Here is a 13,612-nt window from a genome sequence, read left to right as displayed (position 1 = left end):
ATTCATTTCTTGTGCCTTCAGTGCATCTTCTGTTTCCTTTTAGAAATCCCCTTTGCCTCCCTTGCCGCACAGCCTTTACCCTAAGTACAGCTTCAGCAGCACTAACCCATTTGCTGACTCTCTCCAGCTCTCCACTGACAAGGTTGGATAACGTCCATTGTCTTGTCGTTGCCTTTGCAAATGTTTTGTTGTTGCTACTGTGCCTGTGTTCCAGTTCAGTATTTACTACACTTAGTCAGAAAGACAGAAACCACTGTGTATTCTGAGTGGGCATCCAGGTCCTTTTGAAGCACTTTGTCCTTCCAGAGAATATTTTTTTTTTAACTTGAAATTTAAAAAGGGAGTCTAGTGTTTTTTTCTGCATTATACTGTGATTTAATTTTTTAATGTTTAAATTTTTGTTGCCATTTGTATAAACTACTTTTTATATATACTTTCCTTAAAACCTTGCATTGTCTTAAAACATCTTCAGACTTGTATAAGATGATCTTAAAAGGTCTGCAAATGATTGTGTGTCTCTGCGCACATGAAATGCCCTTGAATATTCATAAAGTAAATCCATGTGAATGCCAGATCAAGAAGTGCAAACGTTTGCAAGTTCATCAGTCATACTTTGGGTAGTCTCATATTCTCATGAAATCACAAAAGCAATTTTGAAACAAAAATTTATAAAATAGATTTTATAGAATAATTCGGTAACAGAAAAGGAGAAAGCTATCAAAATTTTCTTTTAGAAACCACTATGAATATTGGTTGGATTTTCATGTTACTGTATCATGGGTAAGAGAAGATGCCATACCTGAAGGGGTGTTTTCTATGACCCTAGGAGCTACCGCAGTCACGTACTGTCCTCTCCTATTGGTCCCCAACGGACCCTTTTGCTCCCTCGCCATTTAAGGTTTGTCTCCATGGGACGTTTTTAAAGTGCATGTGTTTTTGTGTGACATGCATGTTCATTTTCCTTGATGTGTGCACACGAACTTCGGGTGTTTGCCGTTGCATTTGTATTTTTGCCACTACGTGACCTTTGTAAAATATAGTTTTTTGTTAAAAGGTTTCAAGAAGTGCCTATAGCAAGTCATTATTTTGTCAATAACAAACATTATTTTGATATAGGTATATAGAAGACTTAATTGCTATTCTAGGAAGAAGGCAACTATTCCTTCTATGATTAGTCCATTAGACTGGGGTACAATTTTGGTGTGTAGGCACAGTATGAAAATGTTGTGCCTGTAATCCTGAAGATATTTTGAGATTAGCAGATTTTTTTCTTCACTATGAAGTAAAATAAGAAAAAAGATAGAAAGAACTATAAAATATACATCCATCAATATGAATCAACTCATGTTTTAATGATACAAAGAAGTAATTCTCTTTTTAACCAGAAAGCTTCATGAGTAGATGTCTTGTCTTCTCTAGTGTGATGTCTGAACTTTGACTGGATCAAGTGAAGTTTCTGGTACACTTGTCCATATTTATTTGTAATCATTTGAGAGATTTACAGCACAGCATTCTGGAAGACAGCAGAGATTTCATCGGAATGTAACTCTTTATTTGTTTGGCCAATGATGTGTAAACTGAACATTGTTAGTACAGCAAATTCTGTGCCTAAAAATCAGTTGCCCCTGAATCTGTCAGCCAGCCCTATGCATTCTGGTTAACTATAAAAGATCATATTTAGTATGTGAAGTGCTAGTGTTGATAAATTTCAGCTAATCGTTCCCGATTTCTCATGTCCCTGATCTTGAGACACAGATACTGTCTTACTGTGAAAACTGAAGAAGGCAGCAAAGTTTTTTTTTTTTTGTTTTTTGTTGTTTTTTGTTTTTAACTAAAAGCAGTGTTGTAAGAACTAAGCAGAAAAATGGCTAGCGAGGTAGCTTAGCAGCTGAGGGTGCTTGCCCTCAAGACCAATTGGCCTGATTTCAGTTTGTGGAAATCACATGGTTGGAAAACCAGCTCCAGCAAGTTATTCTCTATACTCCACAGTTATCCTGAGGCATGTGCACTCCCCACTTACCCACATGATCCAGCTAAATAAATAAATGTGGCAGAAAAAAAAACTAGAAAGAAAGAAGTCCAGCACTGATTTTAAACAAGGTTTTCCCTTCATTGATCTTAGTTCTTCTTTCTTTTGCAAATTAAACAAATTTGAGAACTTAAGAATTTAGAGGCCTTTCAAATTCTAACCTGCTGCCACATAAACACGTAAGAATTTGATTCCCACGTGGTCCTAAGTGACAGCAGGCATGTTACATCTGGTTTTGTATGAAGGATCCTGTGTGATCTACTGTGGCAATACAAAGTTGGAGGTAAACCCAAACCCAGCAGATCTGAGTGTGTGCTCTTCGTTAACAAGAAGACTATCCTGAGAGAACAGCCTGCTTATGTAGTGCTATTTCTTGGATTCAAGTACCAACAAAGAATTGTTCATGTGGGGCTGGAGCTGTAGTTCAGTAGAATATTTGCCTAGTATATGCAGGATCCTGGGTCCAGTTCCCAAAGCCACACACAAAAAAGCAGTCTTTTGTATAGTCTTACTGACAAGTTTTGATGCTGTTATTATTACATTTATTTATTTTGTGGATAGGGGTATGTGGGAATGCACATGGAAGAGCCGCGTCATGGATATGGAGATCGTAAGTCAGCTTGTGGCAATCAGTTCTTTCCTTTTACTGTGTGATCTCAAGGACTGAACTCGGGCTTTGATCAGTGCCCAAGGGCCTTTACTCACTACGCCATCTCAGTGGCTCTTACAAGTTTTCAGAGATATCTTCTTTGTTAATTTGCTTTCTATTGATTTATTTATTTCTTGTCAAAGTTCAATGACCCATAAGATTTTACACATCCTTACTCCCCCACAACAGGTAAATTTGAACAATTTTCTGTCTTAGGTCATTTAAGTCTTCGAATCGAATTGTTCATTGTTTGTATTAGCAAATAACAATTTAATGAATTGTGTTCTGATACCTGAATCCTGTCTAACCTTTCTTACATGCACAAATAAGCTTTCTCTCCTTTGGAGAACATTTTAGAGCTGGCCTTGAATTATATTCTTACTTGTTTTTCTTTACGTTTCTGTGAGATTGCACATACCCACTGAATTCTTCTTGTTCCCACAGGCAGCCAACCAGTCAGAATCAGAGTCAGAGAAGCCTTCATTGTGTGATGTCCCTCCTTCCTCCCCTTCAGTATTCCCAGACATGGGGAGTGATCATGCGCAGTCATCTGCACTCACAGTCTCAGAAGATGTAGACAAAGAGGATGAGTTTGGTTACAGCTGGAGTAAGTTGTCTTTTTGTGATGCTCTTAATTATATGAAGTTTTAAAATAGCTTTTGTTTGGTTTTGTACGAACAAATATTCCAGCTTTGGTGATACATACTGCAGTCGTATGTAGGGAAACTACTTTTTATTTACCTTGAATACAACATGCATTCCTGAGGCATGATATCGTATTCCTCCTTTACATTAAATGCGCATTTCTCATAAAGCTTTCTTGCTTCTCAGATGAAAATTACAGCTGTCAAGAGGATCTCTCGGAACCCAGTACTAGATTGACTCTGTTGAACAGCCACTGCCCTTCACAGGCCTTATATTCCTCAATCTGATTGTCATTAGCATTATGCCCTGAGCTTCTGGTGTTTGGAGTACTAGAATGGTGACAATATAAATATTAAGATCAACTGTTTGAGCATCTGAGAAGTGGTCTCAAGTTTTGAATGCAGGTCTCTTGGGCTATTAATACTACATTAGGTAGTACTGAGAAATGCTGACACAGTGCCCATGTAAACAAATGAGCCACAAGTCATAAATGTGCCATCAAGTTAAAAAGTTTCATTTTAAAAATTGTGTTCTATTTATTTGTTTGATTGAATGCATGTGTATGTACCACATATACGCCTGGAACCCTGGGTAATTTTAGGAGGGTCCCAGGTTCTCAGGAACTGGAGTTACAGGTAGATGGGAACACTCTAAGGGTGCCAAAAACTGAACATGGGTTCTAAAAAGTCTACAGTGCACAGAACATGAAAGTTACTCTGGTTAATTGTGAAAGGGTTCCAGAGATGTTTATTTAACTGCTGTGGGAAAGTATCAACATAAGTGCAAATCGTTAGCCCTGTAGTATTTTTCTAAGAGATGACTGATCAAATATGATCACCTAGTCAAAGTTACCCAATCTTATAGGTGGTTGTGTGTTTCTGAAATCAGGTTGCTACAAAACATAATGGCTTAAAATAAGAACTTATGATTATTCATGTGAGATGATTGACTTGCTCATCAGGGCCAGGTTCCTAAGATGACATGGACAACAGGGCTAGGCAAATCAGGTGGCACTGGCATGGGTTTTTGGTAGACAAACTATTGAGCAAGATAGCTGGTATCGAGTAGTCAGGGCAGATTACTTAAAACTGAGACAGGCATATTGACTTGCCCTGGCCTGATGGCTCTGTACACCAGGGAAGCCCACTCCCTTCCTTCTGAGTAGTTGCCAAGAATGATGTGACACACGGTACAGATTTTCCTCTGATGGAGAAGCTTCCACTGCCCAGTAAACAAAAGTATTCTAGGTACTTTAGCCCTGTTCTCCTCCCCAAGTGATCAGTTGGTTTTTCTGGTTTAATCATAGGCTTCTGAGAGTTTATAAATTTGAATCACTTCTCTTGGACCCAGTGCCAGCATGGAGAACTGGTTAATATGCCCCCAAGGTGAACTGGTTAGTCTCACGTTATGTTGTACATACCCTCAGTGAATGAAGTCTCTCAGATTGGTTATTCTGAGAAAACAAACCTGATGTCCAAGCAGCGCATCTAATTTTTAAATGCCATAAATCATTTTGAAGCAAATAATGTCTTGTAAGATAAATCAAAATAAGTTTTATAGTAAAGCATTTGGCTGTGAATTAACTGTAAATGCATTTATTGTTACGTGTAGAAAATATCCAAGAGCGTTATGGAACTCTAACAGGCCAGCTCCACATGATTGAGCTGGAGAAAGGTCATAGCGGTTTGGGTCTAAGTCTTGCTGGGAACAAAGACCGAACCAGAATGAGTGTGTTTATAGTGGGGATTGATCCCACGGGAGCAGCAGGAAGAGATGGCCGACTTCAGATTGCTGATGAGCTTCTAGAGGTAGGTGCTGGTAGACAGTTTCAAATTTGCTCTTGGCAACATCGGTTTCCAGAAAGTCACCCAGACACTGTGCAGTGACTAACAAAACCATCCATTGCCCAATAAAACTGCTGCAGTGCAGCAAATTTGGCTCCACACCAAATCTCTCCAACACAGTTTGTGTCCCATTAACTCAAATTAAAGGTCACGACTGTGCAGTACCAGAAACAGTTTTTGCCCCAAGATAGCAATAAAAATCACACTTCAAAAACATTTTTGTGTGTGTGCCTTATTTTTACTACGAGTTTTTGAAATGCCAAATGACCAAGCATTCCACAGTAATGATGTTCACCCACTGGACCTTCTGGATGTTGAATCCCTAATGAAATAAGTATTGGGGGCAAGGTGCAATGAGGTCAGTCACGGCTAATGCATGCAGTAACTATGCCTGCCAGACAAAATAGCTCTACAGACTGCACTTTATAGTGTTCAGACTTTGCTTTTTCCTTGCATCCTGACGCAGGATCAGCATGACTTTACACTGCCTTGGTGCTCTTCCATGTGTTTGTATACCTCTGCTGTCTAGACTAGCTCTGGTCGCAGTGGCTCAAGGACTGGACACCTGGGCTGGCAGATTCCTTTCTGTAGAGTGCTGTGCTGCTTTCAGTCTGCTGCTGTGCCCTGAGCCCCCTTGGCAGAAATTTAAATACCCTTTTCCCAGGACATGCTTCTTAAGACCAAGTGATAGATGTTGCAGTGAGCTTACCCAGTTGGTCTTTGAAGGCGACAGAGCCCTTGTCTGTCAGGAAATTGTCCTCTCTCCCTATTTGGTCAACATGGTGTTTTCACAAACTGCCCAGAGCTATCAGAGTTCATGTATGTCACCTTAATGACAGCTTTGTATGTGAGAGCCTGTATATTCATCCTCCAAATTTTTGTTTGTGTTCTGGATAGGAAAAATGGATATAATACGATAAAGAGAGCAATTTCCTTTTTAATAGCTAGACAAGAGATAAAAACTAAAGAAATGAAGAACTTTAGGTTGAACTAATGATACTTATTCCTCATAGATCAATGGCCAAATATTGTATGGCAGAAGTCATCAGAATGCTTCATCGATCATTAAATGTGCTCCATCTAAAGTAAAAATAATTTTTATCAGGTGAGCATCTTCTCTGTTTTTTTTTTTTTACAAAATGCTTGGTTAGCATTTCACCTTTGAATTATCTTCAGTGAAAAGAAAACATACATATATACACATGCATGCATACATAAACACACTCTATGTATATAATATAATTTCAGTTTTAGAGAGACTTTGTTCCCAATAATCTTTAATCTTTATGACTCTTCAAGATAGAGGATGGAATAATATCATGATATAATGGACTGATAAATTCTTGCATTCTTTTAGAAATGAGGATGCAGTGAACCAGATGGCTGTATGTCCTGGAAATGCAGCAGACCCTCTGCCTTCTGTCTCAGAAAGTCCTCAAAATAAGGAGGTATCTGTAATTTTTTTCTAAGAAGATTTGATTGATACACCTCATTAATTTGGCTAACTGTTATAAAACATATGGGGTTTCAAAGATAAGGTATAATCTTTTTTTCTTTGATGTAAGATGTCCTACTATATATGTGCCGCTTTTATTGGTTAATGAATAAAGAAGCTGCTTGGGCCTATGTCAGGGTAGAGCAGAACTAGGTGGGAAAACTGAACTGAATGCTGGGAGAGGAAGTAGGTGGAGTCAATGGGACGCCATGTAGCCCCTGGAGGAGACAGACACTGAACTTTGCCCCGTAAGCCACGAGCTCGTGGCCATATACAGATGAAAAGAAATGGGCTAATTTAAGATATAAGAGCTAGCTAGCAGTATGCTTAAACTAGTATCCACTTATTAGTTGAGTACATACCATGCTCATCTTTCTGTGTCTGAGTTACCTCACTCTGATGATTTTTTTTTAGTTCCATCCATTTGCATGCAAATTTCAAGATGTCATTGTTTTTACTGCTGAGTAGTACTCCATTGTGTAAATGTACCACATTTGTTTATCCATTCTTCTGTTGAGGGGCATCTAGGTTGTTTCCAGGTTCTAGCTATTACAAATAATACTTCTATGAACATAGTTGAACAAATGTCCTTCTAATATGATCGAGCATCCTTTGAGTATATGTTCAAGAGTGGCAATGCTGGGTCCTGAGATCGGGTGATTCCCAATTTTCTGAGAAAGCACCATACTGGTGTCCAGAGTGGCTGTACAAGTTTGCATTCCCACCAGCAATGAAGGAATGTTCCCCTTACTCTACATTCTCACCAGCATAAACTATCTTTGGTGTTTTTTGATCTTAGCCGTACTGACAGGTATAACATGGTATCTCAGAGTCATTTTGATTTGCATTTTCTTGATGGCTAAGGAAAGAACCTGCTTTAAGTGTCTTTTGGCCATTTGAGATTCTTCTGTTGAGAATTTTCTATTTAGATCTGTACCCCATTTTTTTTAAATTGAATTATTTGGTATTTTGATGTCTAATTTCTTGAGTTCTTTATATATTTTGGAGATCAGTCCTTTGTCTGATGTGGAGTTGGTGAAGATCTTTTCCCATCAGTAGGCTGCCTTTTGTCTTATTGACTGTGTCCTTTGCTTTAAAGAAGCTTCTTAGTTTCCAGAGGTCCCATTTATTTATTGGTGTTCTCAGTGCCTGTGCTATTGGTGTCATATTTAGGAAGTGGTCTCCTGTGCCCATCCATTGAAGGCTACTTCCCACTTTCTCTTCAATCAGATTCATTGGGGTCAGACTTATATTGAGGTTTTAAATCCATTTAGATTTGAGTTTTGTACATGGGGATAGATATGGATCTATTTTCATTCTTTTACATGTTGACATTCAGTTATGCCAGCACCATTTGTTGAAGATGCTTCCTTTTTACCATTGCATAATTTTAGCTTCTTTTTCAAAAATCAGGTGTTCATAGGCATATGCATTAATAATCTGGGTCTTTTATTTGATTCCACTGGTCAACCTGTCTGTTTTGATGCCAATACCAGGCTGTTTTCATTACTGTCGCTCTGTAATAAAGTTTGTTGTCAAGGATGGTGATGCCTCCGGAAGTTCCTTTATTATACAGTGTTGTTTTGGCTATTCTCAGTTTTTTGCTTTTCCATATGAAGTTGAGTATTGTTTTTTCAAGGTAATTTAAGAATTGTGTTGGGATTTTGATGGGGATTACATTGAATCTATATAAATTGCTTTTGGTAGGATTGCATTTTTATTATGTTGATTCTATCTATCCAAGAACAAGGGAGGTCTTTTTTTCTGGTATCTTCTTTAATTTTTTTTTTTTTTTGGTTTTTCGAGACAGGGTTTCTCTGTAGCTTTGGTGCCTGTCCTTGAACTAGCTCTTGTAGACCAGGCTGGCCTTGAACTCCCAGAGATCTGCCTGCCTCTGCCTCCCAAGTGCTGGGATTAAAGGCGTGCGCCACCACCGCCCGGCTCAATTTTTTTTTTCAAAGACTTAAAGTTCTTGTTGAACAGGCCTTTCACTTCTTTGGTTAGTGTTACCCCAAGATATTTTATGGTATTTATGGCTATTGTGAATGGTGCTGTTTCTCTGATTTCTTTCTCAGCTTATCATTTGTATATGGGAGGGCTACTGATTTTTTTGAGTTGATCTTGTATCCTACCACATTAGTGAAAATATTTATCAACTGTAGGAGTTCTCTGGTATATTTTTTGGGGATCACTTATATATACTATAATATCATCTGCAAATAGTGAAAGTTTGACTTCTTTTCCAATTTGTATCTCCTTGTTCTCAATTTGTTGCATTATTGCTATAGTTAGAACTTCAAGAATTATGTTGAATAAATTTGAATCTTGTTTTTGACTTTAGTGAAGTCGCTTTGAGTTCCTTTCCATTTAATTTGATTTTACCTGTCAGCTTGCTGTATATTGATTTTATTATGTTTAAGTATGTTCCTTGTATCCCTGATCTCTCCAAGACCTTCATCATGAAGGGGTGTTGGATTTTGTTGAATGCTTTTTCAGCATCTAATGGGATGATCATATGGTTTTTTCTTTCAGTTTTTTTATATGGTGGATTACATTGATATATTTTTGTATGTTGAACCATCTCTGCATATCTGAGATGAAGCTGACTTGATCATGGTGGATGATTTTTTTCATGTGTTCTATGATTTGGGTTTCCAGTATACTATTGAATATTTTTGCATCAATGTTCATGAGGGAGATTGGTTTGTAATTCTTTTTCTGGGTTGATTTTTCTGTAGTTTCAGTATCAGGGTAATTGTAGCCTCATAAAAATGGTTTCGGAATGTTCCTTCTGTTTCTATTATACGGAACAATTTGAGGAGTATATTTATTAGCTCTTCTTTGAAGTTCTGATAGAATTCTGTACTAACTGAAACCATCCGGCCCTGGGCTTTTTTTGGTTAGGAAGCCTTTGATGATGCTTCTATTTCCTTGCAGGTTATAGGTCTATTGAAATTGCTCCCCTGGTTTTGATTTAGCTTTGGTATGTGATACCTACCAAAAAAATTGTCAATTTCTTTTACATTTTCTAATTTTGTGGAGTACAGGTTTTTGTATTATAACCTAATGAGTCTCTGGATTTCCTCCTTTTCTATTGTTATATCCCACTTTTCATTTCTAATTTTCTTAATTCGGATGTTCTCTCTCTGGCTTTTAATTAGTTTGGGTAAGGGTTTGTCTATCTTGTTGATTTTCTCAAACAACTAGCTCTTTGTTTCATTGATTCTTTATATTGTTTTCATTTTTGTATTTTATTGATTTTGATCCTCAATTTGTTTTCCTGTTGCCTACTATTCCAGGGTGAGTCTGCTTCTTTTTATTCTACAGCTCTCAGGTGTGCTGTTATGTCACTAGTGTGAGATTTCTCCACTTTCTTTCTGTAGGCACTTATTGCTATGAACTTTCCTCTTAGCACTGCTTTCATGGTGTCCCATAGGTTCAGGTAAATTGTGCCTTCATTTTGGTTGATTTCTAGGATGTCTTTAATTTCTTTATTTCTTCCTTGACCTGGGGTGGTTCAATTGAGCACTATTCAATTTCCATGTGTTTGTAGGCTTTATACAATTAGTGTTGTTGAATTCTATTGTTAAACCATGACGATCCGATAAGATACAGGAGGGTATACCTTTTTTTTTTTTTAGTATCTTTTGAGGTTTGCTTTGTTACTGAGTATGTGATCAATTTTAGAGAAGGTTCCATGAGGTGCTAAGAAGAAGGTATATTCTTTTGTTTTGGGGTGAAATGTTCTATAGATGTCTGTTAATTCCATTTGTGTCATGCTATATATTAGTTTCTTATTTCTCTGTTAAGTTTCTGCCTGGTTGACCTGTCCATTGGGGAAAGTGGGTGTTGAAGTCTCCTACTATTAGTGTGTGGGGTTTGATGTGCAATTTAAGCTTTAAGAATGTTTCATTTACATATGTGGATGCTCTAGTACTTGAGGCATAGATGTTCAGGATTGAGACTTCATTTTGATGGATTTTTTCCTGTTATGAGTATGAAGGGTCTTTTCGATCTCTTCTGATTGATTTTAGTTTGAAGTTTATTGAAGTGGGATTCCCCTCTGTATGCTGTGAATACCATTGGTTAATAAAGAAGCTACTTTAGGCCTGTTGATACGGTAGAACTTAGGAAGGTAGGGAAAACTAAACTGAATGCTAGGAGGAAGGAAGCAGAGTCAGGGAGAAGCCATGGAACCTCTGCCAGAGTCAGACCTGCTGAAACCTTGCTGGTAGGCCATGACCTTCAGGTGATACACAGAGTGCTAGAAATGGGTTAAATCAAGATATAAGAGTTAGCAAGTAAGAAGCTAGAGCTAAATGGGCCAACCAGTGATTTAATTAATACAGTTTCTGTGTGATTATTTCAGAAGTCTAAGCAACCGGGAACCAACAAGAGGCCTCCTTTACTACAGTTTATTTTGTTAGATATTAAGATAGCTACACCTGCTTGTTTCTTAGATCCATTTGATTGAAAAATCTTTTCTGAGCCCTTAATCTGAGGTAATGTCCGCCTTTGAGGTTGAGGTGTGTTTATTGTATACAGCACAAGGATGGAAACTGCTTTTGTATTCATTCTCTTAGCCCGTCTTTTTATAGGTGAATTGAGTCCATTGATATTAAAAGATATTAATGACCAGTGATTGTTAATTTCTGTTATTTTTCAGTGGTAGTGATTGTATGTTTCCCTTTCTTGAGGTTTTCTGGTGGGAGGTTATCTGTTTCCTGTGTTTTTGTGGGTGCAATTAGCTTCCTTTGGTTTAAGTTTTCCTTCTAGTACTTTCTGGAGGACTGGATTTGTGGGTAAGTATTGTTGAAATCTGGTTTTATCATGGAATATCTTGTTTTCTCCATTGATGGTGATGGAAAGCTTTGCTGGTTATAGAAGCCTGGGCTCACATCCATGGTCTTTTAATGTCTGCAGCACATCTGTCCAGGATTTTCTGATTTTCCTGGTTTCCATTGAGAAGTCAAGTGTAATTCTGATAAATCTACCTTTATATGTCACTTGGCCTTTTTCCTTTGTAGCTCTTAATAATCTTTCTTCTGTATGTTTTTCAGTTTGATTTTATATGGCACGGGGACTTTTTTGGTCCAGTCTATTTGGTGTTCTGTTAGCTTCTTGTACCTTTGTAGGCTTATCCTTAAGTTTGGGAAAGTTTTCTTCTATGGTTTTACTGAATATATTTTCTGTGCCTTTGATCTGGAGTTATTCTCCTTCTTCTTAGGTTTTGGTCTTTTCATGGTGTCTCATATTTCCTGGATATTTTGTGTAAAGAATTTGTTGGATTTAACATTTTCTTTGGCCGATGAGTATATTTCCTCTATAGTATCGTCAACAAATGAGATTCGCTCTTCTAGATCTTTTATTATGTTGGTTATACTTGCAGATCTGTAGTTCCTATTTGTTTACCTAGATTTTTCCATATCCAGAATTACCTAGGTTTACCTTTTCTTTTTCCCTCTATTTAAGTTTTCAAGTCTGAACTGTTTGGACTGTTTGGTTCACTGTTTGATTGCTTTTCTTGGTTATCCTGGGTTTCGTTAAGAGATTTATTGATTTCTTCCAATTTTTTTTGTCTTTTCCTCAATTTCTTTTTTTATTATTTATTATGTATACTATATTCTGTCTGCTTGTATGCCTGGAGGCCAGAAGAGGGCAGCAGACCTCATTACAGATGGTTGTGAGCCACCATGTAGTTGCTGGGAATTGAACTCAGGTCCTTTGGAAGAGCAGGCAATGCTCTTAACTGCTGAGCCATCTCTCTAGCCCCATCCTCAATTTCTTTAAAGGAATTTTTTATTTTCTCTTTAAAGGTCTCCATCATTCTCAACATTACATTTAAAATTATTTTCTTCTGCTTCTTCTGGGTTAGGATGATCAAGTCTTCCTATTGTATGACCACTGGGTTCTGATGTACTGTGTTGCTTTTCAGGTTGTTGAATGAATTCTTGCATTGGCGCCTACCCATCTCTTCCCTCAATTGGTGCAGGCAATTTCTTTGCCTCTTGGGCCAATCTTTTCCATTGTTCTCTGTGTCTTTGAGAGCTTTTCTTGATCTACTCTGTACTGTTGTTGTGTGTCTAACAGCTGTGTAACTGCTGAGGTCTTTCTTGGTCCACTCTCTTCTTCCTCTCTGTGCAGTCACCGTCTGTGATTCAGAGTTCTTCTGAGGTGATGGGGGATTGGAGGGTTTGGGGGTGGAGCAGGGCTTGTATTTTACAGGGTTCAGTCGATGGGTTGAGGGTGTTGGAGCAGCCTACCTGCAGCTTATCTGACAGGCTGAGGCACGTATGGGAGGGGCCTGGGGTTTTGCTACAATAGTGAGGGCATAGAGCGTAGTGTGCCCCACTCCCCACTGTATAGGTGATCACTCACTTTTTGGTCCTCTCTAAAGGTATGACCTTAATGTTCAAGTTGCTACCACCAAATAGCACAGTACTTTTTGCAGAGGCCACCTGAAGAGCCTGCATATGCAGTAATGTGAGGAAAAGTTTGGTGTGATCTGCACTAGAGAGAGACTTTATGGGGAAGTTACATGTGAAGATTATGGTGGGGCATTAGGGGACAAAAGCACTGTGGGTAGAATACATAGGCTAAGGAAAAGCACATGCTCTAGCGACTACCTGAACCTGCAAATATTGTTACTGAATGGCATGGGGGAAAGTAATGTGGAGTGGTGAGAAAGGGACACTGAGAAAGGAGACATGCTCAGATCATGAGAACCACTGTGAAGCCCATCCATTTCAGCTTCCATCATTATGAAAACTCTGTTTTAAATGTGTGTGTGGAGGGAGGGTCTACTGCTGACGGAGAAAGGAACTGTGATACAGGAAGGAACGCAGTTTAACACAACTTAGTTGGGCTGATTCAAACCTCTGGTGTCCGACACTAGTCAGTTTATTTTAAACATATTTAATTAAGTACAGTACAATTTTGGAAAAACACTT

General features: G+C 38.2%; 1 protein-coding gene across 15 annotated transcripts in view; it reads left to right on the top strand.

Annotated features, from left to right (window-relative positions):
- Mpdz (multiple PDZ domain crumbs cell polarity complex component) overlaps window positions 1–13,612 on the top strand; it is a 151,852-nt gene that overhangs the window by 112,484 nt on the left and 25,756 nt on the right. For 5 of the 15 annotated variants that reach the window (XM_075946657.1, XM_075946656.1, XM_075946662.1 and 2 more), the window contains 6 exons: window positions 44–142; window positions 827–898; window positions 3,123–3,285; window positions 4,935–5,131; window positions 6,181–6,272; window positions 6,525–6,615. In XM_075946657.1, the coding sequence (XP_075802772.1) occupies window positions 44–142; window positions 827–898; window positions 3,123–3,285; window positions 4,935–5,131; window positions 6,181–6,272; window positions 6,525–6,615 (714 nt within the window). The remainder of the gene's footprint in view (window positions 1–43; window positions 143–826; window positions 899–3,122; window positions 3,286–4,934; window positions 5,132–6,180; window positions 6,273–6,524; window positions 6,616–13,612) is intronic. The other 10 variants (XM_075946660.1, XM_075946659.1, XM_075946666.1 and 7 more) reach the window with 3 other exon arrangements.

Source organism: Microtus pennsylvanicus, chromosome 13, assembly GCF_037038515.1.
Source record: "Microtus pennsylvanicus isolate mMicPen1 chromosome 13, mMicPen1.hap1, whole genome shotgun sequence".
Classification (NCBI taxonomy): domain Eukaryota; kingdom Metazoa; phylum Chordata; class Mammalia; order Rodentia; family Cricetidae; genus Microtus; species Microtus pennsylvanicus.
The sequence above is the reverse complement of the archived record's forward strand: the minus strand, read 5'-3'. Positions and strand labels throughout refer to the sequence as shown.